Source organism: Dermochelys coriacea, chromosome 16 (genome assembly GCF_009764565.3).
Source record: "Dermochelys coriacea isolate rDerCor1 chromosome 16, rDerCor1.pri.v4, whole genome shotgun sequence".
Lineage (NCBI taxonomy): Eukaryota > Metazoa > Chordata > Testudines > Dermochelyidae > Dermochelys > Dermochelys coriacea.
Window position 1 is genome coordinate 16736936 of NC_050083.1, and position 24308 is coordinate 16761243.

The window sequence follows — 24308 nt, forward strand, 5'->3', positions numbered from 1 at the left end:
ACACTGTAATACTAGCATGTGTTTTTGTATGCAACCGTTTGCATATGTGCCTAAAGTGAAGCATTTTATAAACCCAAATAAATAAATGATAAGCAACCCTTCCTTCTAAAGAGGTTTCAATTGCTTAAAAGGCTGGAAATGTTACACTGGTAGTCACAATGGATAATCAGATAGTACATAGAAGTTACTAGTGGTGGTGTTTGATTTGCATACTAACAAATACTCTAGGGTCTGATCATGGCTTTGCCCTAAAGCAACCAAGCAGCAGCAGAAGGAAGAATCAGACACCTCATATACACCTGCATGGCCTCTTCCTGTGTCTGCTGCAGGTGCTGGGACGGAGGAGGGAGGAAGCAGAGGCTGTGAATGTGGTACACCTCTCTCCCCACCTGTGCAGGTAGGTAGAGAATGACAGGATGATCCAGCAAAGGAAGGCAGTAATCTGCTATTAGTCAGGGCCTGTAGCAGAATACAACCCATAGGGAGCAAGTTGCTTCCTGCTCCTTACCCAGGGTTAGGAACAAATTCTTAATCCAGCAATTAATTAATAACCATTTAAACTTTAGCTCACTTTCTCAGCTCGAGCCACTTCAAGCTTTATTAAGGTTTCATCCATTTCTTTAATCCACTGCCTTCTATACAAGGACTCCTGGGAGATGGCATCCCATAACTCCTCAAAACTCTGCAAGAAGAAATGTAATGTCACTCCCATTGGAAAACTAAAAATGAAAAAAATATGACTGCAGCAGGAGGTAGAAATAGACATTATATACATGTGGCAAGCAAAGAAAAAATGAGAGACAAGGGCTTGAGCTAGAGAACTAGATCAAATCAAATACACTCCCTTACTTTGATTGAAAAGGTTTCCAGATCAGTGTCACTCTCAATCTTTTTGAACAGAAGTTCAATGGCTCTATCAGATTCTGACAGATTTGTCAAAAGCAATTTTCCAGACTCCAAAATGAACGGTTCCACTTCCTAAAACAGGCAGGTATGTGAGTTAGATATTGGGTACTAGGCCTTAACCCTAATGTAACACTCCAGACTACCTAGAGTCTCACCCTCCCAATGCAGGCTAACTCCTGCTGTAACACAGCCACTGTTTCATTGTGACGGCCTCGTCTGCGCTCTGAGAGGCATTCAATGATATTGCTGTTTGTCTTCTCAGGAACTGCCAAGGAAGAAAATAAAGATGATGCAGACTGGATATGTTGCTGCAGAATGTCTAATGTAGATACCAATGCACTATCAACACTAAGAACTCTGGGCTTTGTGCAGCAGAAAAGATCCATAGCCTTACACAATACAAAAGGGCACAGATTATAGCACTCTGCAATTATTCAACACTTTTTATCCTATGATGCCAAAACACTTTGAATACATTTATTAAGTCTCACATTCCCTCTGTAAGGTAGGCGAATATTATCTCCATTTTCACAGATAGGAAAATTATGCCAAAGAGATGTTAAGTGACTTGCCAAATAGTAAAGACACAGAATAGAACCCAGGAAATATTGACTCCCATTCCCCTGCTCCAGCCTCTAGAAAACTTTGTCTTTAATTTTCACACATGAACAAGTTATTGAGTGAAAAACTCAGAGGGAACCTTGAACTAATATTAATTCAGTATCACATAATTATTTGGAGAATATATTTGCAGAAAGGTCAAAGGCCCTTGGTATACACTGGAAAAATATGGATTTTAATAGGTGATGCACTATGTGAAATATGGGAGCTCTACAATAAATATTTGCCCATTACATTTTTGCAAAACAGTGCTAAAATGCTTTTCATATCACAGGAAGTCTACAAGGGTAAAGGTTAATCCATACTATATTGTAAAGAATGGTTCTCTGAAAGCCAAATATTAATTTTTAGTGTTTGTTATTAAGCTTTGTTTCTGTAATGGACAAAAACACACAAGCTATTAAATTCACACCTGGTATAAACAGGTGAAACTCCACTGGCCTGCTTATACTAGAGCTGAATTTGACTCCAGGTCTATTCATTCTAAGTAATCAAACAAGTACAAAAATACAATATATGTTTCTGTGATTATTCCCTCCCTTCCATCTGGAGAATTCCTAAAAAATCATAAAAAATAACGTAAGATTAAGTTAGTAAAATTTACTAATGAAATCACTGAGGCCTCTGACTTCCCGGGCTGCAATCACATCTTCACTTTCTTGAGCTTTTCTAAATGTAATTTCCCTGAAATAGAAACAGAGATGAAAGCCTTGACCTATGCCATACGAGAAAAAGTAGGGATCTCCAAAAGGCATTGCTTCACATTTTGTAAATTAGATTCATTTGTAAAAAATCTAAATGACTATAAGCATCATCGTAATTTTAGTGAATTTGGAGGGGCTAATGTTTCACAGAATGAATGTTACTATTTTCCCAGATGAAGTGGGTCAAATTATTTATCATAGCTCTTTTGGTGAAAATAACCCAGAATATAATGGCATAATAGCAACAAATCCCAGAATTAAATACATACTGACTATAGAGGCAATCTGCAAAAAATAAGGCAAGCTTTAGGCAAAAGTACTTGAAACTAGAACATTTTTCTGCCCTCTGACTCTTCCAGTCAGTGGGGCACAATGTTGGGGGGAGGGATAGCTCAGTGGTTTGAGCATTGGCCTGCTAAATCCAGGGTTATGAGTTCAATCCCTGAGGGGGCCATTCAGGGATCTGGGGCAAAAATTGGGGCTTGGTCCTGCTTTGAGCAGGGGGTTGGACTAGATGACCTCCTCAGGTCCCTTCCAACCCTGATATTCTATGATTCCTCTATGTGGTTGTTCTCAGAATGAATACTACAGGGACTCTACAGCAAAATGAGACAAAAAGAAAACATTAGTTGGATGGACTGTTTGCATCACTTTTAAAACTATCATCTTCTCGTGTTCTGCTATGAGAGCTATGACCAATTCTCAATTAGGACAGATCTGACTTTCCTCACAGATAACAGATATTTGCCAGCAGAAACATCTCTCACATGTTTTACAAATGCATTGGAGACAGAAACCTTTCATGGGGGGTTTAAAATGTGTCAGTTCTGTTAATGCAGGTATCACCTTTGTATAACTTGGATTTCAATTTTACTTCCACTTCTGGTCATGTCTATGGTTACACACTGAACAGCATATTTGTTCTCATTCAGTGATTTTCCAGATACAATATTCTTACTTTACAAGTTCAAAGATTATTTTGCTCATTGCAAAGGCCACCTAGGATCTGCAAATCCAACTATGATTTCTCTCCCTCTTACATCTTGACTGTTAATAACGATTCTGCAATTAGAACTTAGCAGACTCTTTGCTGAGGATGCATGAAGCAGAACAGGCTATTTTCATTCTTCCAAAGCTGATCTACACCTATGGTCTAACAGGAGTAGAATTTTGTTTGTAATTAATAGGTGAATCAGACTTAAAGGCATACAAGATGCTAATCTATTTAGCAATGGACCCTTTTTACAGTCACTTTTCTAAAAATAAATGCAATTTAAAGACCAATGAAAATTGTGCTAGTTCTAGACCATTTTAAACAAAGATAGTAGTACAATAGTAGTAAAATATTCTAGACCATTTTAAACAAAGAAGTAGTACAATACCTTTTAAAAATGAAAACCATAATATGCAGCCTTCTACAAACATTGACTAATTTATCCTCGCAAATCCATGTGCAGTAGGCCAATATTACCCCTCTTCATAGCTAGGAAAACTGAGTCACATGGAGGTTGAGTAATTTTCCCAATGCTACAGAGGGAGTTATTGCCAGAACCACAATTAAAATTCAGGGAGTTCCTAGCTTTCAGTTCAATGCCAAATCTCACTGCCCCTAGTCATAATACATATTGTTACCCCTTTTTGACCCAAGTAGCTAGGGCCAAAATTTGGGATCTAGTGGGTTGTTTTGGTTTGGAGGAGAAATTGATGTTGGAGTCAGGTCTTTTTTGGATGCAATCCTGTTTATTTACAAATGATGTACAAAGTCCTGTTTCCCTCAACGCAGCAGGTGACAGTTTCTTTACTCACAGTTCCAAGCCCCTTTCCAGTTAGCACTTAGACCAAAAGTTCTCTTTCTAGGCCTTTCTCAGGGCCACATTCCCAGTGCTTGCTCTGGCTGCATCCTTGGCTTTCTGTGGTTTCTCTCCCAGCTTCTCTGTTGTTTCTTTTTTTTCCCCTCTCACAAAGACAGAGACACACACTTCCACCAAACAATAGCTAGTGACAGCCCTCCACCCACATGTGCCTTTACTTTGGGTCGTGACATGTGCCTTTGTTCTGGGTGGAAGCTGCTATTGTTTCAGCTGGTTCCATAAAGGAGCTTAACTGTTTCTTACATTTATCAATAATGAAGGTTGGCTGTGATACCCACTAGTTTCAAAGAGGTTTAACCCAACCCATAACCAGATATAATTATAAATGTATACTTCCAATCTATACCTGTACAACACTGGGTTTTCAGTGAAGTCATCATTGGGCATTCCCTCAACCCATTTCTGCTGGCGATGAGATAACAATCCTTTACCAGCACACATTTCCAAGTCCCTAACTACAGGAATCCTTCCACTGTTCATAGGAAACTTGTGTTGCTTTGCCTTGTTTCTCACTTCCTCCAGAGAGCGTACTAAGTGCACCTTCATAGAAACATAATCAAGGTGTTAAAATTCTCAGTAATTCACTGAAGGCAGAGAAGATCAAAGAAGCTGCACTGAAAACAATGGGGTAAAAGTGGCTGAATAGGAGATAAAGTAATAAACAATTCTTTGCATTTACATAACATCTTTCATCCGAGGTTCTTTACAAAATGAGCAAGAACATCCCTCTTTTAACAGATGGGGAAACAGAGGCAAAGAAAGGTTATATGACTTGCGTAAGGTCACACAGCAAGTCAGTGGCAGAGTCAGGAACAGAAATTACATAACCCTGACTTCAAGTCCCATGCTCCAACCACTAAGCCATGCTGATTTTCCTTTTAAAAATTAAACGAGCTGTGTACACTAGCCAAATCCTTCTGAGTCTGGCAAACTAAACCTCTGAATTTATCCATCATTGCCAGGTCATTAACATAGCAAATTTTGGCTTTGGCAAATACATTCTGAGGTTCAAAAGACACATAGCAGGACCTTAAAGGGTTTGTTGGGGAGGGCACTCTGACGATATTAAAATTATTTTCTGCTAACAAACCAAAAATCCAAAAGGTCCAAATTAATCTCTGGTCTAACTCCACTGAATTCACAACTGCAGGAACAAAACAGTAAATTTGGCTTAGACTCTGATGTTCCTGTACCTCATCATCGAAGATCTGCCTGTAGATTTTCCCACTGGGGACAACACGTACTGCTCCCACCAGCACCATGTTGCAAAGTCCTCAGTTCTTGGTTTGTTTGCAGAACAATCTCCTGCTACCAACTTGGGGGAGAGGGCACAAGAGAGAGGGAGGCATGAGAATTAAATCTTTAAAAGGACACCATCAACTTTAGAATTAGACATCGGTCTGAAAATTTTGCACCTCTATATCATTATAAATACACACTACAATTACTATAACTTAAAGATGTAAAAAATTGGTGGTTTCTTTACTTTGTGCATTTGACAGGACTGCCTAGGTGGGGTGTGGACTTGCCTACCACCTAGCTATTCTGCAACACACCACAATGGTTATTCCAGCAGGCAAGCAAATTGGGGCAACTTTCATGGTTCTCTAATCTGTACCAGGCATCAGGGCAATCCCAGGCAGCCCCCAGGATAGGAAAAGCACCTTGTCCTCATTGCCTCTCCCAGTCCCTAAATTTAAGCCCAGCATTGGCACAGGGATGGATTTGGGTTTCTGGTTGTAGGCAGTTTTGTCTTTGAAAGACCCTTAATAAACAGGTTTCAGAGTAGCAGCCGTGTTAGTCTGCATTCGCAAAAAGAAAAGGAGTACTTGTGGCACCTTAGAGACTAACAAATTTATTAGAGCATAAGCTTTCGTGAGCTACAGCTCACATGCTCTAATAAATTTGTTAGTCTCTAAGGTGCCACAAGTACTCCTTTTCTTTTTAATAAACAGGGGAACAGAAAAGCTTATACATTTTTAATTCTTTTTTAAAAACTCAAGACAAACTGTTAAAAACACACTAAGAAACAGACATATTTTGAAGTCAGTGAAATTAAAAACTGAGTTGCCATCACCCCGTTGCAGAGAAATATTGTTCCTTACTGAAAGCTTTTAAAAAAAATAATTACTTAGGCCCTGATCCTGCAAGTGACTTCATGAGAGTGGATCCCTGTGCCTGCATAGTCTCATTGAAATGATGGGGATCCGCCCAGGCACTAGGATCTGCAAGATCAGGGCTTTAAGAGAAAAGTTACGCAAAGCTTCTACCTACAGACACTCAAAAAACAGTGATGATGACCATCCAAGAAGCTATTAATGAAGACCACAGCTGTGATTTGGCAGTGTGTTTCTTCCATAACCTACAAAGGGTCCTGTGGTACCTTACAGACTAACACATATTGGAGCATAAGCTTTCGTGGGTGAATACCCACTTCATCGGATGTATTCACCCACGAAAGCTTATGCTCCAATACGTGTTAGTCTATAAGGTGCCACAGGACTCTGCCGCTTTTACAGATCCAGACTAACACGGCTACCCCTCTGATAGGTGATTCCATAACCTAGATTCTGGACAGCAGAGCCTGGCTGATCTGCCCTGATGGCCCAGCAGCTCTTGCGGGTTAGGACATGTTCACATTTCTTAAATAAGCGATCAAACCACATCGCAGTCGGCGAGTTCGGTGCGTCAGTGGTGCCTTCCTTTTGGTTCCGTTAGGATACGTCAGAGGCCTGCACGAGTCATAGAGGAGAGGGCGTGAACATCACGCAGCCCGAGTGATACACACCCACACGCAAGAACGCTCTTCCCACGGTGCAATTTCCCCCCTGAGCCAGACACCTCTCGCCTCGGGCTCTTGCACCTTTGCTGAGAAGTTTTTAAGGTCAGGCTTGAGCAAGCCCTGGCTGGGATGGTTTAGTTGGGGACCCGTCCTGCTTTGAGCAGGGGGTGGGAGTAGATGACCTCCTGAGGCCCCTTCCAACCCTGACACTCTCTGATTCTGTGAAATGGGGGGAGGCCGCTAGCGCTCGAGTGGCATGAACTGGGCTTGTGGCTCAGAGAAATGAGAAGCAGCGAGGTTCTGACGCTATGAGATGGCGACGGGGCGGGAATTGTACCAACCCCCGGGCAGGACCAGAGCGGGGCACACGCTACCCGTTCGCCCCAGCAGAGATAGGGGGTCACTCTCCTCAGCACCCCTCCCCACAGCAGGACGCGGGCGGGTAATCTCGCAAGCACCCTACAACCTGCATAGCCTCGCAGCGCAGCTTCCCGGCTAGGCCAAGAGTCTCCTAGTCGCCATGGTAACCCCAGGGGCAGGAAACAGAGAGCGCGCGAGAGCTCCTCTTCTCGCGAGAACCGGGAAACTCCGGCACGCGTTCACGGGCGGCTGCCTGTTGCCGGGGCAACGCAGGGAGGCGGGCTGAGGCTTGCGTCGTCCCTCTGGGCCCCGCTGCCCCCCCTCCCCAGCTGATGCCATTTGCTGGTTGCTCAGTGGCCTCTGGGAAAGGCGGTACTGGTCTCAGGGCCAGTGGACCAGTGTTACCTGAGGCACCAACAGGTCTCAGCAGAGGCCAAGAACCGAATGATCCACTGAGTCTGAACCGCATTTACGCCACATGGACTCCACGACTCTGGCTTTGAGTCACAGACGTGAAGCAAAAAAGAACAAGGAGGACTTGTGGCACTTTAGAGACTAACAAATTTATTTGAGCATCAGCTTTCGTGGACTAAAGCCCACTTCATCCCATACATGCAGTGGAAAATACAGTAGGAAGATATATATACACACACAGAGAACATGAAACAATGGGTGTTGCCATACCAACTAGAACAAGCGGAATAGTAATAATAGGTGAGTTGTTATCAGCCAGAGAAAAAAAATCTTTGGTAGTCATAATCAGGATGGCCCATTTTCAACAGTTGACAAGAATGTGTGAAAAGGAGGACTTGTGGCACCTTAGAGACTAACACATTTATTTGAGCATAAGCTTTCGTGAGCTACAGCTCACTTCATCGGATGCATTTGGTGGAATGCTGTAGCTCACGAAAGCTTATGCTCAAATAAATGTGTTAGTTTCTAAGGTGCCACAAGTCCTCCTTTTCTTTTTTGCGAATACAGACTAACACGGCTGCTACTCTGAAAGAAGGTGTGAGTAATAGTAGGGGGAAAATAAGCATGGGAAAATAATTTTACTTTGTGAAATGACCCATCCACTCCCAGTCTTTATTCAAGCCTAATTTAACGGTGGCCAGTTTGCAAATTAATTCCAATTCAGCAGTCTCTCGTTGCAGTCTGTTTTTGAAGGTTTTTGGTTGTAGAATTGTGACTTAGGCCTGTAATCGAGAAAGCAGGGAGATTGAAGTGTTCTCCAACTGTTTTTTTAATGTTATAATTCTTGACGTCTGATTTGAGTCCATTTATTCTTTTACGTAGAGACTGGTTTGGCCAATGTACATGGCAGAGGGGCATTGCTGGCACATGATGACATATATCACATTGGTAGATGTGCAGCTGAACGAGCGTCTGATAGTGTAAAGAATTATAACATTCAGACTCACACAGCTGCCACTCTGATACATGAAGCAATTTGGTAGAAGCTTGTACTGCTGCCACCTCTGTAAGTACTTGTGTGAATAGGAAGGAGTCTTCAGTTTTCAAGGCTGCCAAGACAGCAGCTTCCACCAGTATGAAATTCACTTATAAAAAGTTCTGCTTGTTGGGAAAAAATGAGCATATTTTCTTTGCCATTCACAGTCTGCGTAAAACTTTTGATAGACTAATAACTAATGACAGTAGCTACCTAGCACTTTACAAACAGTGACTATTATTATTTCCATTTTGTTGATGGGAAAACTGAGGCACAGTGGAAAATATCAGAGCCAGGATTAGAATTCAGAAGTATTTTAATTTATATTTTATTGACAAATTTCTATTTCCCCCCCACTGCTAAATAAGGGGAGGCAGAAAACTGAAAAATAAAGGAATGGGCAGAGAGAGAAAGGAGAAGGAAATGGGGCAGGGAGAGGAAAGAAGAGTGACATCTTGGTTTCCATTCACTAGGAATTAATCACAGGTTTCAAAAAATTCACCAAATCTTTTCAAATTTGTCTGAGGTCCCTCTTCTCCAAAACATTATCTTTTTTTTTTTTTTTGGTTCCAAGTCCCCATATTACTGTGCCAAGCTTCTATCCTCAGAAGCAATTTGCTTTTCTATCTAAGCAAAAAGCTGTTTGGCTGCGATCATTGATCTAGAAAACCAAACTTCCTGTGAGTTAGAGCATTTCCAAAACACAGTTCTGGGAGGTAATTTTTGGACATGTAGCCACTATCATATTAATTTCCATACCTATTCTAGCCAAACAAATTGTGTCCTGGGATGGTCCAAAACATGTGGGCCAGTGTGGCTCCAGGAGTCTCCAGCAGCAGTCTGTTTTGTCAAGGCCCATGCACTAATTGAAACCTACGTGGGGACCAGTGTGAAGGAAATGTAACTTTCTGCTGGATCAGCCTTAATCATAGATCAATAGGAGCAGAAATTTTAATGTTTTGCAAGACACTTAATTATTGACAAGGATTCAAGGATAATACAAATCTAAATGACGTTTTTTGGGCCAGAAGGAAGTTATAATAAGTACAGCCGTTCAGGTGACTGCAGATGGTTTTGGCTCCCAGGCCTCTACTCAGATTACTAGATGCTCCTGCCGCTCAGGTTTATTTGTACTTTAATCACTTGCATTTGCCCACTCCCCCAATAAATCATTTAATTAGTATGACAGCGCATTCCAGGTCGCCAGTGAATGTACAAAGACACACCTTGAATGTACTGAGAAACTCAATTGTACCCTGGGGAGTGTGTATTTTATATATATCTGTCTACTGAGGTCACCAACAAAACTTGTATTGACTTAAATGGGAGCAGAATTGGGCAAGTCTTGTTTTTGCCTCTTCCTTAGCTGATCTTCCCATTTTCAATTAGAACATCCACTACAGGGAAATAAATTGAACAGACCTTTTTGTGAGGATCAAAATCTTCCAACATTTCTGTTCAAGCAACTTTAATTCCCTTCTACAAGTGACATTGAGGAAAAAATTCTCTCTCTGTTACAACCTGCAAATCCATCTTCATAGATAACATGCTGATAGGTGCTATTTAAAAAACCAAGACAGACTAATAGATCGTAACTGGACGCAGAATTTGGTGCTTAAGAGGGCTTTACCAGTCATTTTATTCTGACACATACTGTTATCCAGCTGAGACTCATTTGGTTTCTTTTCCTGACATTCGTTAAGCAAACTTTGGTACAGAGAGGCAACGTCTGTCTTTTGGGGGCCCAAAGATTTGTGAGGTATTAGGAGCTCTGCCAATAGCAGGTGGAGTTGCTTTCCATTAAGAAAAGGAGTACTTGTGGCACCTTAGAGACTAACAAATTTATTTGAGCATAAGCTTTCGTGAGCTACAGCTCACTTCATCGGATGCATGAGCTGTAGCTCACGAAAGCTTATGCTCAAATAAATTTGTTAGTCTCTAAGGTGCCACAAGTACTCCTTTTCTTTTTGAGAATACAGACTAACACGGCTGCTTCTCTGAAACCTTGCTTTCCATTATGATACTTCTCCAGCCATCTCTCCCCAAGAAGCTAAGGTCTTTTAACCATAGTTCTGTGTCCTTCAGGAAAGAAAATTAATTAAAAATAGATCTGATAACCCTGAGCTTTCTTCATTATAAATTAGATCATTCTGGGACAGCTGAGATTGAAAAGATGGATCCAGATGGTCGAGACACATGATTATTTCATTTCAAGGGTATTTTGCAAGGCGGAGGGCACCACAAGAATGGAAGCAGCGGAACCTTGAGATGCATTATAAGTATCCTACAGATTGGGGGAATTTTTTTTTTTTGAAGAGCAAAAACTCTAGTTAATTTAATATTTTGTAAACACAGCCATACAGAGATTTTGGCTTTAGTAACAAATACAAACAACAAAATGTCTCTTATGTTTCTGACCCAAATAAAACCAGGAAGCATTGGAAGTCTCATGAAAGCTTCTTTGCATCAGATGTCCAGCCAAGAGTGGTTTGAATAAGCATCTGAATCTACAAGTCTCTCTATATTTCCCCAACACTAGACACAACCTAGTGCTGGTACAGGTCTATTGCAGAGAAATACCAATATATTTTTGGCAAGGAAATGGTTGGAATCAGCAAACTATCCTAATGGTAACATAGTGTCATCTTGCAAACCATTCCCATATCCAGAAATACTGGGGTTGTCAAAAAAAAGTTACAGAGCTTTACCAATTGTCTGTATATTTTCATCAAGGAAACCTACAATATCAGTCATATTAGTTCGTACTAAGAACAGTCTGAGATAAACTTCATTTATTTCTGATTGCAGCATGGTTCTTTGGTACAGCAAGAAACCTTCTTTTCTTAAGGATCTCTCGCCTACCTAGATTGTCATCCCACAGGTATTCTGGAGAAAGTATTTTGGTTGGTTTGTGGTAAACAAAATACTTGTTTAAGTGACTCTCTTCTTGCCAGATTGCCTCAATTCCATTGGCTTTGTCCACCATGATAGCTTCATGGCATTTCTTGGTCAGTTTGTAAACCTCCATTACTGTTCCTCCAAAAAAGCCTCCGGCATAGTAGAAGTCACCCTCATCTCTGGGCACATAAGCTTGAGAAACAGGTCGACGTTCATAGGTGAAAGACTGACGCTCTGCGGCGTAGAAACCTGGGTGTAGTGTGCCAAACAAGTTGCTCAGGATCTCCACTCCAACTTGGTCATTAAACCTCATGTCTACATCAACACACACAAGGTAGCTGACCTCATTAATGAACTGCTGCTGAGAGAAGTAGTTGATCATTTCCATTCGTCGCATAGAGATTTCTTGCCACCTAGGGTAATTTTGGACTTGCAGAACCACTATATTCCTTCCTTCTTTGAGTGCAATTTTAGGAACTTCTTCTGGTCTGTCTGTGAAAATGTAATAGTTCACCCTATGTCCAACCATAAAGTACATCTCTGCAGTTTCTAAAAATTTCTTGAGGAAGACTACGTACCTAGAAAAAAAGAGAAATTATCTATTAGAAATAAAAGGCACTGTGGCAGAAGACTGGAAGAAGGCGACACAGGGAGCAACAAAGTGAAAGGATCAGGGAGACCCATAGGGTATGCAGAAGAGGAAGTAAATGGGGGAAATGGGGGAAGTGTAAGAAGGAGCAGAGTTGTAAAGAATCTTGAAGGATGAGGATTCTGAACTTAGTGTGGAAAAAGACAAGAGGCAGTGAAAGGACTGATGGGGGCTAACGACATGGTTGAACTCACAAGAGGGATCTTGGATTTTAGCTTTTGTTGTTATTTATCTAGGGGAAGATAAACCAATTCCTACACAGTTTGTAAAGCACCTTTGATGATCAAAGCTGTGTGTTTTTCTCTCCTATGAAAATAGCCAATTGATATAAGATTCCTATTAAGAAGTAACAAATAACTGTGACTCCACCTAATGGGTTTTGTTGCAAGCAGGAATTGATAATGCTCAAGAACAACAAAAAGAATCTATTTTAGTCAGAAACAGTGTTTTTTAAAATACTTGTTGCTAGTTTCCTGGTTAGGATTATTTCCTTCCAAATATTGACGATCATCCACCTTCATCTCTTGAGCCACATTCAGCTGTTGAGGGCATTGCACATGACTCTCATGGAATCCAGGCTGCAGGAGCATGTGTGGTCTTAGGTACTGCGGTGATCACATGAGCGGTCTTCCCATGAACACATGTGGAAGTGCTTAGAAATGAACCATAGACACCATGCCACTTTGTCCCTCCCGAACTGCCAAGAAGGGAGTCTACCTGGGAAGGATGAAGAGCTGACCTGTATCCTGCCTGAATTTGAACCTGTGGCTCTAGGGACTTTCAAAGCAAGGTACTGATCATCTCCTGAGAGTTACTGAATATCTTTAACTCCATTAACTTCAGTGAGAGATAAGGGCACGCAGCACCTCTCAGGATTGGGCCTATGTTGCTACTTAGCCAGCCTTGCAGTGAAAATGAGAGTTTTCTCTGTCACGCTCACATTCCAGCTCCATGTACCAGCCAAGCATGACTTTCCTGGGCAGCCCAGGTGCAGCTGCATTTCAAAGGTGTTCTGCCTCGTTACCTGCTATTTCAACTGACCTGCAAATAACTTCAGCAGGTGTAACGCATGTTACAAGAGCTGCTCCCCACACAGCCAGCTATGAGCCAAGATCTCTGGCAGCGGTTTGACATCAATGATTGGGAAACAGCCAGGGCACTATGACCAACAGCACTCAGGATCCTTATCCTGCCAAAGTAGTGGAGAGGGCCAGCAAAGGAGCCTCTAGAAAAAAATCCATCAAACCCCCTCAAGAGTAGAGGGGCCTGTTGAGGCACTACCATCTTACAGAATTCAACTCAACCCAACAGGAGTGAGGGGGCATTTACAAGGTTTCATAGCAAATATCCAAACCCCCTTCATTTCACTATGGGAGAGATCAACATGAAAGTTGTACGCAGTTAGAAAGTAACATCAACTTCATTTGTCATGTATATGCCTAGCCCCTTTAAAGCCCAGTACTAGTGAATGAGAAACATCCTATTGATCTTTGTCCTTGTTTGGCTGCTGTTTATACAGTAAACAGATATACAGCTCTTTTTGCTGATACAGTCTAACACGGCTACCACTCTGAAAAGAGTGAAGTTTGTAATTTTTCATTCATCGACATTTCCAATGCCAGCTAGTGGCTACATGCAGTTTGGTGGGCCAGGAGACCCTTCCGCAATATATTTAGCCTTGCTTGAAATTACTGATTTCTGATTCAAAACTAAGCATTTTTAATTAAGCCCATTTCTCAGAACAAGAAAACATGAAGGTGCCTCAGGAATCCTTTAGGAATCCCCCTCCCCCTCCAAAAATAAGGGTATAAATATGCTCCTTATTTCAGGGTGGATAAAATCATTTTAAAAAATTAAAAAACATTGTTTTATTTAAACCTGATTTTTTGATAAAATACTTTTTGAGGGATAAAAACCTATCTAAATATAGTTTTAATTAAGATACATTATAGCTCAAATGACAGAGAGTAGCAGCCCTGTTAGTCTGTATCCGCAAAAAGAACAGGAGTACTTGTGGCACCTTAGAGACAAACAAATTTATTAGACCATAAGCTTTTGTGGGCTAAAGCCCACTTCATCGGATGAGTAGAATGGAACATATACTAAGAAGAGATATATATATATACATACAGAGAAGGTGGAAGTTGACTACAAACTGTAAGAGGCTAATTAATTAAGATGAGCTATTATCAGCAGGAGAAAAAAACTTTTGTAGTGATAATCAAGATGGCCCATTTAGACATTTGACAAGAAGGTGTGAGGATACTTAACATGGGGATATAGATTCAATATGTGTAATGAGCCAGCCACTCCCAGTCTCTATTCAAACCCAAGTTAATGGTATCTAGTTTGCATATTAATTCAAGCTCAGCTGTTTCTCATCATGGAATAGGGATTATACATTCTAATTCATGTAATGTTTAAGAAAAGTTTTGTAAATGAGTTTCAATAGTTCATGGATTAGGGACCAATTAGGGATTATGGGGTTCCAGGGGCTTCTGTATAGATTATTTAGGTTAATCTTTCTATCTAGCCAATGGGACTCAGTGCTAAATCTAGAAGATACTGTGAGAGATGCTTAGTTTTGCAGTTCTCAAACTGTGGATTTGTGTCTCCAGAGGTAACATGCTTGTTAACAACAAAAATGTTTTAAATAAATAAATAAATAATATATAGAGGAGAGAAATAAGAGACCTCTACCCTATTGTCCCTCTGCAAATTTGTGTACACAGAATCAATCCCTTACCTCTCTCTAAAAGTGCAAAGTTTCAAAAAGTTCAGTGAATAGAAGATTGTTGGGGTGGAATAGATCTGGACAAGGAGAAATCTGGAGATAAATATGAGAAGGGAGGAACAGGCAGTAGAAACAAAAGCAAAACTGTTTGAGCAGCATATTCCAGAATTCTTGAGGTCTTTCTGAGTGTAGCCTTCATTGATTTGAGATCTACCATACTATTCTCTCATTAGAAGGGAAAACCTATAATGGCAGCAGGCCGTAAAAGAGACCCAGTTTGGGTCTCATCTATCTCATCTGTCTCTGAGTTGTGAAGAATATGTATTAAGGTTATAAAAACCAACAAGAATGCACTTTTATGTAGAAATCCATGATTAAAGTTAGTCTTCCTGACTAGTGATTTAAATCAAATCCACCTTGCCTTATCCCCAAGATATTATTGGGAAGAGACCCTGATTCATATTGTTTCTGGAGCAGTTATAAACCATTGTGCCAGCATAATGTTAGGGGGGTGTTATGTTGCTTGGGGTTTTGTCTTTTGAAGTCCTGATTACATGTAATCATTATCAATCCCATTAAACTTTTCACAAGAGTAGGAGTATCCTACCCAGGATCCTGGACAAATTCAAACTTCAGTTCTTTCATTCCATCTTCCAAAATTGGCCCTATATTTTCAAAATAGATCTGGTATTCTTTGCTTCCTAGCCTAATTTGTTGTGTCTCATTGATATACAACATTGTTGCATCTCACTGGTGGCCAAATCAGCCTTGCAAAATTGTTACAAATATTTATCAGCACAGGTGTAAAAACCTACTGGTCCATTCTTAACAGGATGATAATTGAAAAATAATCATGATCTTTTACTATACTTTGATCTGGAGTCCTTCTGATCTTTAGGAATATGTTTTGCAAAAAAATTCTGTTGGCAGGCAATAGCGCTTATAAACATTGGCTGAACCTATGCTTCATGACTAACAAGGACTTTGTTGTAGCATGCACAGCCTTTGGAAAACAATAATGTTATTAAATAGTTCCTTAATCTGTGCTTGTATAGCTGGCTACATCACAAACCACGCTAGGTATTTTCCTTAATGTACAAATCGGAAAAAGCACTGCTCAGCACGAAAGTCAAGTTCTTCCTTTGTAAGGAGGACTCTTGAAGAATGTCTCTCTGTGCCCGGTTATGTGGTTGTATTTCTAAATATTCCACCCCAAGTAGAAGATAACAGTGGAGAGAGAAGATAGAAGACCACCTATCGTGAAGTCAGCAGAGCCTAAGTCAAAAACTTTGTTCCCAGAGCAAAGGGAGAAGAAGAAAGTACATCACTCAATTCCATGGTTGCCAATGCTGCCAGTCCCTCTCCCTCTGATACACACAACAAGTAGCTTAATCTGACCCTTTCTCACAGCTGCCAGACCCTCCTAATTTCCTCCTCCACCAAATTGAAAAAGCCCTGTCTTTTCCCTGTCACTGTACTGTGTTTTACGTCAATCAGCAATCTTCCAACAACACTCCTGCTTGGGAGGGTGAGGTGAACAAGGGATACACCATCACTACACAAAAAATAGGTTCCCCCACATCTTCATTGGTTATACATCACCTTTCATACCTAACATAGTTCTGTAATTAAGCCATACTCACTTTTTGATAGCAAACACTGTCAGTCCAACAGTGACATTCCTTTGTTGGAACTGCTCATTCAGGATTTCGGAGTTATAGGTCCCTTCCCAAACTATTGGAGCAAACCATGGAGTCATCACGAGGACGTCACATCTCCTGTGGAAGAGGAAGTTTTCTTTAGAATCACACTGTAGAAGTAAGAAATACGGAGGCAGTTGCCTTCCCTACGTGTAGAAAGACACTATCAGATCCATGTGTTAAAGTTCAAAAATAGATAACTAACAGCTATAAAGAATATACTACTCCATGAAGTCACAAGACATGGTGCAGTAAAGCTATATAATGTATCAGGTTACTGGGATCTATCAACTAATTAATGTTTGCCCTGCCCTAGCATCTACCCAGCATGTATGATGTAACTGAACAAAACATTCAGGCTTGTACTTTTTATAAAGACCCAAATGTTTCTGAGATTTTGTATGCACAAGTTAACACAGAGCAAGACCAATTCAAATCCTTAAGGAAGTTTCTTGGTCAGATTTTAGTCTCTTAATTTTAGCTATATCTTGGATGTAACAAAACACTTATTTTTAATTTTACTTACGATGGCTTTAGAATCTGTGGCTTTGTGTAAATCATTCTAAAAGAAAAGTAGGAAAACAAAAATGATTTCAAGTTAAGGAAAGATTTCCATAGCTCTTTAAAAAATCCTTCTTGAGTTTACAGACAGATAAAAGATTCCCACCAATCAGCTCCATTGAGAACTCAGTGACCCATACTCAAACCTCCAAAGGAAAGGGTTTTAGCTTTACTGTACCTCTGGGTGACTTGAGTTTAAATCTTGGTTCAGGGCACATATGAACATAAGTTTAGTGGTCTCTCTCTAGTCCCTAATATTGGTTTACATCACAAAACCGCTGTGCAATGTGGCTTGATTGACAGTCTATGCTCATGAGAGGCTTCTGGGGAAGCATTAAAAATTAGGAATGAGGTGGATTAGCAAAGTGGTGTGAGCATTCAGGATTGGAGTAGAAAAGTTTTGCGAGTAGGGAATGCAGAACATTGGTAGAGCTGTGTGTGGGGCTCAGAACTTGAATAGCAGAGCTTTATGGAGAATTGAGGTGCAGACTGGTGTAAACCAAACAATGTGAACATCCTTAGAGGGGAGGAGAATCCATGATATCGCTGCTGAGAGCTTTCAAAGATAGGTAACATCTGAGCTTGTCTAAATCTCAGTGTCATTATGCTGTACTGATGATTCATAATACACAAATGCAATGCTAAAACAGAGTACTGGAGTTCCACAAGCATAGATTATCATCCTTCAGGAATGCCAGAGCTCTTCTGAAAGCCGCTCAAACACTTAAAAGAGACTAATGAAAAGTTCTACCTGGGTAATTCAATATGTAGTAAATCTTCCAGAAGGTAGATATGGTTGCTATAGAGAAAAAAAAATGGAAGTTTGGCTTACAAAAAGACAGCATTCAATAGAAACTAACTAGTCCAAGAAATCATTGAATTAATTTATGTTTACCAGCATCTAAATGTTAAAGAAAAAAAAATCTGTTTTAATATCTTTGCATCTTGAAAGTCACTGTGATCATATATCATTTGTTTGTTTTTTAATAGAAAGAAAACAGTGGAAGTTTAGGTTTCAGAGTAGCAGCCGTGTTAGTCTGTATTCGCAAAAAGAAAAGGAGTACTTGTGGCACCTTAGAGACTAACAAATTTATTTGAGCATAAGCTTTTGTGAGCTCACTTCATCGGAAGTTTAGTTTACCAAAACTACAGCACTATTAGAGCATAACTAGTTTAAAAGAAATACAAGTTCAAGGAAGACAGACCTGCAAACCTATACATGTATACTCATTATTCACACAAGTAGCCCTACAGAAGTAAATGGGAATTATCATGGAGTAAAAGCCGCTCAAGTTAGCGTTTGCAGGATCATAAAACAGATAGTAAATGGAATTAACAAAAGGTCCTACCTTAGTAGCTTTGTTTTGTGAAAGTCATCAAAGTCCTGGGTATTACTGCTATGGAAAGAAAGCATGTCACATCTAGCGTTTGGTTGGTTTTTTTAAACACAGCATAGAACAAAATAGCCAGTAAACAGAAATTTCAACATTAATGCCATTCAAATGTTTAACAGAAAGAAACAAAAGATTCCACCTTGGTTGTTTTATTTCCTGTGCCTCATCTAATTCATGGTTACTTTTGCCATGGAGAGAAAGTGCTGAAAACTGAATACTGTAATTTATTAATTAAGTTTGTATGGCCAGTGTCAGGCATAGAGGGATGGGCATTAGGCTCTTTCTCCAAGCCAGCACATAGCACCACCTTGTATAATTCCAAGAGAGGAAATACTGTCCCTTTTTTTTGGTGGGGGGACAGCAGGGAGAAAAAGAGTTTTTCACCACAAAGTCAAAACTGATTGACAGGTACACTGCCATTTATTTCACATTAACACCTCTGGTAGTGATGTCATGCCATATGGCAATCTCCCACTCTATCTCAATAGGTAGGTCAAGTTTCTCTGGAATTACCTGCTAACATTTGGGTGGATGGGATTCTCTCATTGTCCCTCTATTACCTGGAAGTAGAGTACTTTTACCTGTGTACTGTTACTGAATAAAATTCTGCTCTGCAAGTGATAGGCATCATTCAAAAACCAGTACCAAATATAATGACAAAAATAAGAGATTATTACTTGTAATTACTATACTATTCTGTGCAGTAGTCATGCTATATAAACTATCCTGTATTACAAAAATATGTATATTAAGAGATTACGAAGGTTGCAAAGTCAAGCACTCAAAAGTTACAAAAGGCCAGAATGAAGGTTGTTTTGAAATCTTAATTCTGTCCCATAGTGCATATGCCTTGGGTTACAGTCTTTAATTACATGATCAGATACTATTTTTTCCACAGGACCCCTGGCTCAATCAATGCATAAGCTATATGGTGCCATACAAATTAGTTTATATAAAGGGTGGGTGCACACATGTTGAATAGCGGCTTGTTAATTGAGCACTAACTCTTTTCATTTCATTGCCTTTTTGAGTGGCAAGAACTGAGAATGAACTGTGTGAAGGCTGAGAGGCATAAGGGATGCTGGGAGTCCATGAGGGAGTGTGAGGCTGAGGGGGGAGAGGGACACACAGATGGGGCTGGCTGGCTGAGGAAATGAGGCTTTTAAAGATGGCCCATAAACCAAAGATCCCTCATTAGAGAAGGAACGGCAGGCAGTGTTTTCAGAAAGCAATTAATTACACCTTTGGATACCAGCCCAAATAGTGCCATAGATTCAATGCAGGTGAGAGAGAAAATGCGGGAATAGGTCTGCACAGAACATCAATAACTAATCCCCAAACCGTGCAACTCTCATCTGCTTACATATTTCATTGCAAGCTCAGATCAGGTAGTCAAAGCTCACACATTTTTGCCCAGGTCTTACTAACATGGCAGCCAGTTTGTGATTTTGTGTCAAGATTTAACAACAGGTGAGACTCAGCTGTTTATCTGTGGCTGCTGGTGTCATTAGGCAGTTGGTAGATGACATGAACATATGAAAGGGCCTTTCAGAGCCAGTTTACAGAAATACATAAAGATCCTAGGAGAAATTCTCAGCATGCATAGGTAGTTCCATTGAAATCAGTGGAGTACGCAGTCAGCTGAGGACCTGGTCCCTTAATGTATCTCATTCAGAAAAAAGTCATCACTGGAGCAGTGCTCTCCCCAGCCACCTGCCTCTGAGGAGCCACTGCTAGTTTCAGTTGAGTTTTCATTTGAAATTTGGTAGCAAACCCTAAGTCAAAACTAAAATAGAAGTGGTTAGGAATCTCAGCAATGTGGAACTGATTTCCAGAACTCTAATCATGAGACCTCAGATGCTCACAAACTCCAGGCAAATCCAACAGGGAATAGTTACCTGATTGTGCTGCTGATCTTGATTGGTGTATCCAGCCAGGAACTACTGGATGTATTCCTGTAATAAATCCAAATGTCATGTCAAACATGGAGATCTAAATAACATAAAAAGTTTATACTAAAAATCATCTAGTCCAATATCTAGACATCTTTAAAGACACAAACACACAACAGATAACCAAACCCAGCGTCTAGTACCATCCAAGGGCTGGTAAGATCATGACTGGTAAACAAGGAAGAAGGAATCAGGAACTAATGAACCAAACAAAAAACCAAGGACAGCTGGAGTGAAAGGAACAAGCATCACCATCATGGCTGCCATCCCCACTACTTCCTGGGGGCCCTGGTTCCACTGTGACACTGCTGAGCCTTTATCTTTATCGTCCTGATTCTGAGAGATGTCCTGACCAGACTGGGCCAGAAAGAGGGAACCGTATGACATTCCCACCTCCAGCAGCTTCAGATAAATCCTGAACACCACCTGGAATGAGAGATGTGGGTTCCTGTTGTCACCTCACCACCTGTGTCCTTTTCCTTCCACACCTTATTTCTTTTCTTTCCTGCCTCTCTTTGCTTTTGTTTAATAAATGTCTAGCTGAGCCCGCCAAGACTACATTTACCTTCACAATAGAACAAAACGAAACCAATCCAGCCAAACAAAGGAGAAAATGCAGAGGTAGCTAGAATGCTGTGGTAGGTGAAGCAAAGCAGTTTATCTGTTATTATTATCTGTTGTGCACTGAGAGTGCACTCAGTGATCTCTCATGGTCTCTGCATCAAGGAGTTTACAGATTAAATCACCATTGGAATGCCAAACTAAAAGATAATTGAAAAGAGTTATATGGCAAAACAGATGTACTCCGTTATTAACCATGCTTGTGAAGACCTTACACTCAACAGTATTTGTCATATACAATTATGTCATATAATATCAGGGTTGGAAGGGACCTTAAGAGGTCATCTAGTCCAACCCCCTGATCAAAGCAAGACCAATCCCCAATTTTTGCCCCAGATCCCTAAATGGCCACCTCAAGGACTGAACTCACAACCCTCGGTTTAGCAGGCCAATGCTGAAACCACTGAGCTAGCCCTCCCCCCTCTCTGTATGAATGTTAAATGATAATGCTTCAACTTCTGTTTCAAATGCTCCTTTGTTTTTAAATTTAGCTCATTTTTATAAAACAAACAAAAAGATGAAAAACACCCCAAAAACAACTTGAAACTGAAAACAAAACATTTTGTTTGACTCAAAACAATTTTTGGGGGGAAAGAAACTGAAAAAAATTCAATTTCAGTTCAAAACCAACTTTTTTTTTCTTTCTGTTCAGGTCCCAATCTGAAAAATCAGTTAGACAAGCTTGGGAACTTACTTTCATAACTCTGCTAGACACTGAAAACCATGGACTCTAGCTTTATGGCTCATTATAACAATTTGTAATACATTGTACTGCCAGCTAATCCTCAATTGCTCACTTCATTTTAGGTGGTCTCCAACAGCGTGTGTGACACACACATCCCCCTTATGTGTAACAATCTGTCCCAACTTGTATTTACTTCAGATACTCCGGTTACTTTCCCTACCTGAAGAAGAGCTCTGTGAAGCTCGAAAGCTTGTCCCTTCCAGCAATGGAAATTGGTTCAACAGAAGATATTGCCTCACCTACCTTGTCTCTCTCATATCCTGGAACCATCACAGAAAATCACATTGTTGCCTCATATTCAATTTGTGATCCACTATAACCCCCAGATGCTTTTCAGCAGTAGTACCACCTAGCCAGTTATTCCCCATTTTGTAGTTGTGCATTTGATTTTTCCTTGCTAAATGTAGTACCTTGTCTTTATTGAATTAGATTTTTTTTTATTTCAGACCACTTATCCAATATGCCAAGGTTGTTTTGAATTCTAATCCTGTCCTCCAAAGTGCTAGTAACCCCTCCCAGTTTGGTGTCATCCATTAATTTTATAAGCATACTCTCTACTTCATTATCCAAGTCATTAATAAAAATACTGAATAGTACTGGACCCAGGACAAATCACTGCAGGATCCCACTAGATATGCCCTCCCAGTTTGACAGTAAACCATTGAGATCTGCTCTTTGAGTACAGTCTTTTAATCAGCTTTACATCCACCTTATAAGAGTTTAATCTAGACCACATTTCCCTACTTTGCTTATGAGAATGTCATGTGGGATTTCATCAAAAGCATTACTAAAATAAAGAGATATCATGTCTTCAGCTTCACCCCTGTCCAAGAATCTACATGTCTTCAACTTACATGTGTTCAGCAGCCAGAGCCAGCTGGAAGCCTGCTGCTTTCGCATCCCAGCTGCAGGAGGATTACTCTCACCAAATGCATCCGATGAAGTGAGCTGTAGCTCACGAAAGCTTATGCTCTAATAAATTTGTTAGTCTCTAAGGTGCCACAAGTACTCCTTTTCTTCTCACTAACCCTAACCCTAACCCTTCCCTCTTGGTATTTGTTGCAGTGAAAGTCTGGGGCAGGAGCTCAGTTCTTGTCAGGAGATAAAGATATAGAACCATCTGGAACAGTGGGAAAGCTACCATCTGAGTCACTGTTTTTAAAATAGCAAATGCTATAAGACAAGCACAGGAAGGTATGCAATGGTTTTAAAAGTTAATGATTTATACACTTTGAGCTAAATGGTACTTTTAGTCATGTTGTGACAGCCCCATTGATGTCACTAGGACTGCACAGGTGTGACAGAAGAGTCTGTTCCCTCATTCCTTTTTCTCCCTAGATAGACTAACACTAAATTGGGGGAATCTGTTGCACCTGTAAGGACCTGGATTTGCACCACAGATGTGCATTTCTAAAGATTCATACATATTTGGGTAAAGTCTTTTGTAACAATAGCCACCTTAGGAGTGGAGCGACGGAGACTCATGCTTAGCAAAACAATCCACTTACCAAATGTAGACAACACTGACGCACAACAGCACTAAAACCACGACAGAAACCTGGTGCTTTGTAAAATAGCCTTTGGCCCCTCCTGTTTTCCCTGGAATAAAGGAGATGTGCAAGAGATTGGTACCTGCAGTTCAAAGAGGTATCAATACTGCCAATCCAATTCCTTTTGCCATGCTTTGTGGTTAGGCTAAAAACCAGGTTACAACCCATGCGGGGAAAAAATTGGTTCACACATCGCTAGACTCGCTAGACTCCTTCCAGATACCCACTATATAAACCTCACAATAGCCCCATGAAGTGGGTAGGTATTGTAACAGACTGGTTAGTGTGTGTGTTGCCACTGCCTTTTACTAAATGGAATCAGAACTCCTCCAGTTGTCATAGGCGCTATACTGCCAGTAGGGAGAAGTCTCCTTTGGGTTAAGCAGTAGGATCCTGTTCTTTTGTAGGATCTGGTGCAGTGAAGTTTCAAGCACTCCTGCTGTGTAGTGTAATGAAAACTGTGAAGCCCAGCGTGGCAATGAACTTCTGTCAATATCATTATGACTATTTTGCAGATGGAGGAACTGAGGCCCAGAGGTGGGAATTTAAGAGCTGCATGCTGGAAGCCATTTGCAGTACATAACCACAGCTTCATTAAACCTACAGACTTATGAATAATATGCCAATTTCTACTATGCTCACATACTACTAGATGGTGAAATGTATATGCACTCGCTGTAGGCCTGACCCTTCACTAAATCACATGATGGCAAAACTGCCATTGACTTCAGTGGTGCAGGATCTACCCCTACACGCACAACTACATATACACATTTTACAGATTCTATTTTGATATACAACTCTTGTAAC

The 24308-nt window shown here is 40.5% G+C and overlaps 2 protein-coding genes across 8 annotated transcripts in view; both read right to left on the reverse strand.

The window, feature by feature from the left end:
• Positions 1-7562, reverse strand: part of CCDC180 (coiled-coil domain containing 180) — a 45698-nt gene extending 38136 nt beyond the window's left edge. For 2 of the 7 annotated variants that reach the window (XM_043498817.1, XM_043498818.1), the window contains exons 1-6: positions 5296-5935; positions 4449-4642; positions 2132-2211; positions 1062-1171; positions 850-978; positions 572-682 (exon numbers count right to left, since the gene is read on the reverse strand). In XM_043498817.1, the coding sequence (XP_043354752.1) occupies positions 572-682; positions 850-978; positions 1062-1171; positions 2132-2211; positions 4449-4642; positions 5296-5364 (693 nt within the window). In that variant the 5' untranslated portion in view covers positions 5365-5935. The other 5 variants (XM_038374499.2, XM_043498816.1, XR_006276045.1 and 2 more) reach the window with 5 other exon arrangements.
• A 3556-nt stretch (positions 7563-11118) lies between these two features.
• On the reverse strand, positions 11119-18028 carry ABO (ABO, alpha 1-3-N-acetylgalactosaminyltransferase and alpha 1-3-galactosyltransferase). The gene is made up of 4 exons (XM_038374756.2): positions 17988-18028; positions 17202-17237; positions 16619-16753; positions 11119-12170 (listed from the first exon to the last, which is right to left on the reverse strand). Exons 2-4 carry the CDS (start codon positions 17234-17236, stop codon positions 11483-11485), a joined length of 858 nt encoding a protein of 285 aa, XP_038230684.2. The 5' UTR covers position 17237; positions 17988-18028; the 3' UTR covers positions 11119-11482.
• Positions 18029-24308: the final 6280 nt, after the last annotated feature.